This window comes from Arachis duranensis, chromosome 4, assembly GCF_000817695.3.
Source record: "Arachis duranensis cultivar V14167 chromosome 4, aradu.V14167.gnm2.J7QH, whole genome shotgun sequence".
NCBI classification, from domain to species: Eukaryota; Viridiplantae; Streptophyta; class Magnoliopsida; order Fabales; family Fabaceae; genus Arachis; species Arachis duranensis.
The window spans coordinates 34,835,906-34,837,783 of record NC_029775.3 but is presented as its reverse complement, the minus strand read 5'-3'; the positions used below and the strand labels follow the sequence as shown (position 1 = coordinate 34,837,783).

General features: G+C 35.9%; 1 protein-coding gene across 1 annotated transcript in view; it reads left to right on the top strand.

Moving 5' to 3' along the window:
- The first annotated feature begins 1,550 nt into the window (after positions 1 to 1,550).
- Positions 1,551 to 1,878, top strand: part of LOC107484107 (uncharacterized protein At4g19900) — a 3,182-nt gene continuing 2,854 nt past the window's right edge. Inside the window, exon 1 of the mRNA XM_016104725.3 lies at positions 1,551 to 1,871. Coding sequence (XP_015960211.2) covers positions 1,794 to 1,871 — 78 coding nt within the window. The 5' untranslated portion in view covers positions 1,551 to 1,793. The remainder of the gene's footprint in view (positions 1,872 to 1,878) is intronic.

Sequence of the window (1,878 nt, the reverse complement as noted above, 5' to 3'; positions counted from 1 at the left end):
CTAAAAACTCTAGGAACTGAAACAGAAACACCATTAGACATAGAAGAATTACATATAGTAGTGGACACACTAAGATCTTTGCTAGCAGAATCTGATTTACTACCAAAATTAGAAACACATTGTGTAACATCAGAATTATTTGTTTGAGCATAAGCAATAGCAACACGTTAAAAAGCATAAACTCCATTCGTAGGGACTTCACAGAGTAGAATTTCTCCCGTGTCATGTGATTTAACAAAATAGCAATTGGCATGAAATTCAAAAGCACAACAATTATCCTCAGCAAACTTTTGTACACTAATCAAATTTTTTATGTGTCTAAAGAAATCAAGAAACTATGTCCAACATGTGAAATTTTTGTACCTGAACCATTACCTAATAAAATTTGATCTAAACCTATAAATTATGAGGCAGTAAAAAGATTGGTTTGTTCTGGAGTTATGTGATGAGATGCTTCTATCTCTGGATACCAGGAGCTTTCTGACATTGAAGAAGGAGTAACCATATATGCTATTGGGTTATGGAATGAAGATGGTGGAGGGGCATGCTAGGTTCTTTGCATATTGTTGGAATTATCTTGAAAGAGTTGGGTTGAAATTGCTGATCAAACCAGTGAAAGCATGAAAATGTAAAATGTCCAAGCTTCCCACAAACTTGGCATTGAATTCTTTGCGGAGGAGAATTTGGAAAACGAGAACCACAACTATTGCCTCTCCTTCCAGAAAATCTTCTACTAGCAGAATTTCTATAAGAATAAGTAGTTTCTGTAAAATTTGATTGAATTATACTTTGTTCCTGTTTTTTGAAGCTTTCGATCATGTTTTCATGACCAAGAAGCAAAGATTCTACTTCTACAAGGCTAAGAAATCTGACTTTCACATAACTAATGATAAGAACAGTGCATGCTCCTCACTTAATTTTTTCTGAAATTGCTTTAATATGATCTTCCAAAGATAACAGATACAAGAGAATCTACAACCTTTTGGATTTTCTTCAAATATTCTTATGTGGATTGTCCTTCCTTTTTGATTGATTTTAACTGTGACTTGAGCTGCTTAATCTGAATTTTGGATACTTCTGAGAAATGTTCTTGAATTTTCTGCCATACCTGATAGGCAAAGGTACAATCAAGCATTTTGTTCTTCAAGGATGTATCCATGAATGTAAGCAACCATGTCATGAAGTAATGATCTCTGGTTTTCCATTCTTTATATTTTTCTGATTCTGTCCCAACTTGTTTTTCTACTTCAGTGCTGAATTGAGGCGGGATTTTTTCTGGTTTGAGATGATCTTTTAGATTGCTTGCTCCAATGGTGTGCAAAAGTAATTGTTCCTAGGTTCGGAATGTGTTCTTGTCATAGATTATAGCTAGCTCTGATACTATATTCTGATATAAATTGAGAGAGAGATTGTAACAGAGAGAAAGAACTGCATATTGTGTATATTATCTTGAGTTGAGGTTTACAAGGATGAGATACAAGCTATATGGTCTAACAGAATCTGATTGCTTATTAATTATTATTCATTCCCTTCAAGAAAGGGACAAGGATGAGTAGTTCAAATTGAGACTTGAAAGTTGAAATACAGTTTGTTAACTGTTCGGCAACTGAGGTGGCATTACAATAACATAACAACATTACCATTTAGCAGCTCCGAAATCGAAAGAAAAAAATGAAAAAGGAAGACAGAGACTGAGAGAGAGGTCAGAGATTCAGAATCAGAGACAGTCCAACAAATCAAATGTAGTCGGTCAGTCAGTCATTACTCATTTCACTTTCAACTTCCAAATCAAAATGCTCCGATCCCGCCGCCGCTCCCCTTACGCCGCCTACCTCTGCGCCGTCATCTCTGCCCTCCTCCTCCTCCTCTCCGTCTCTC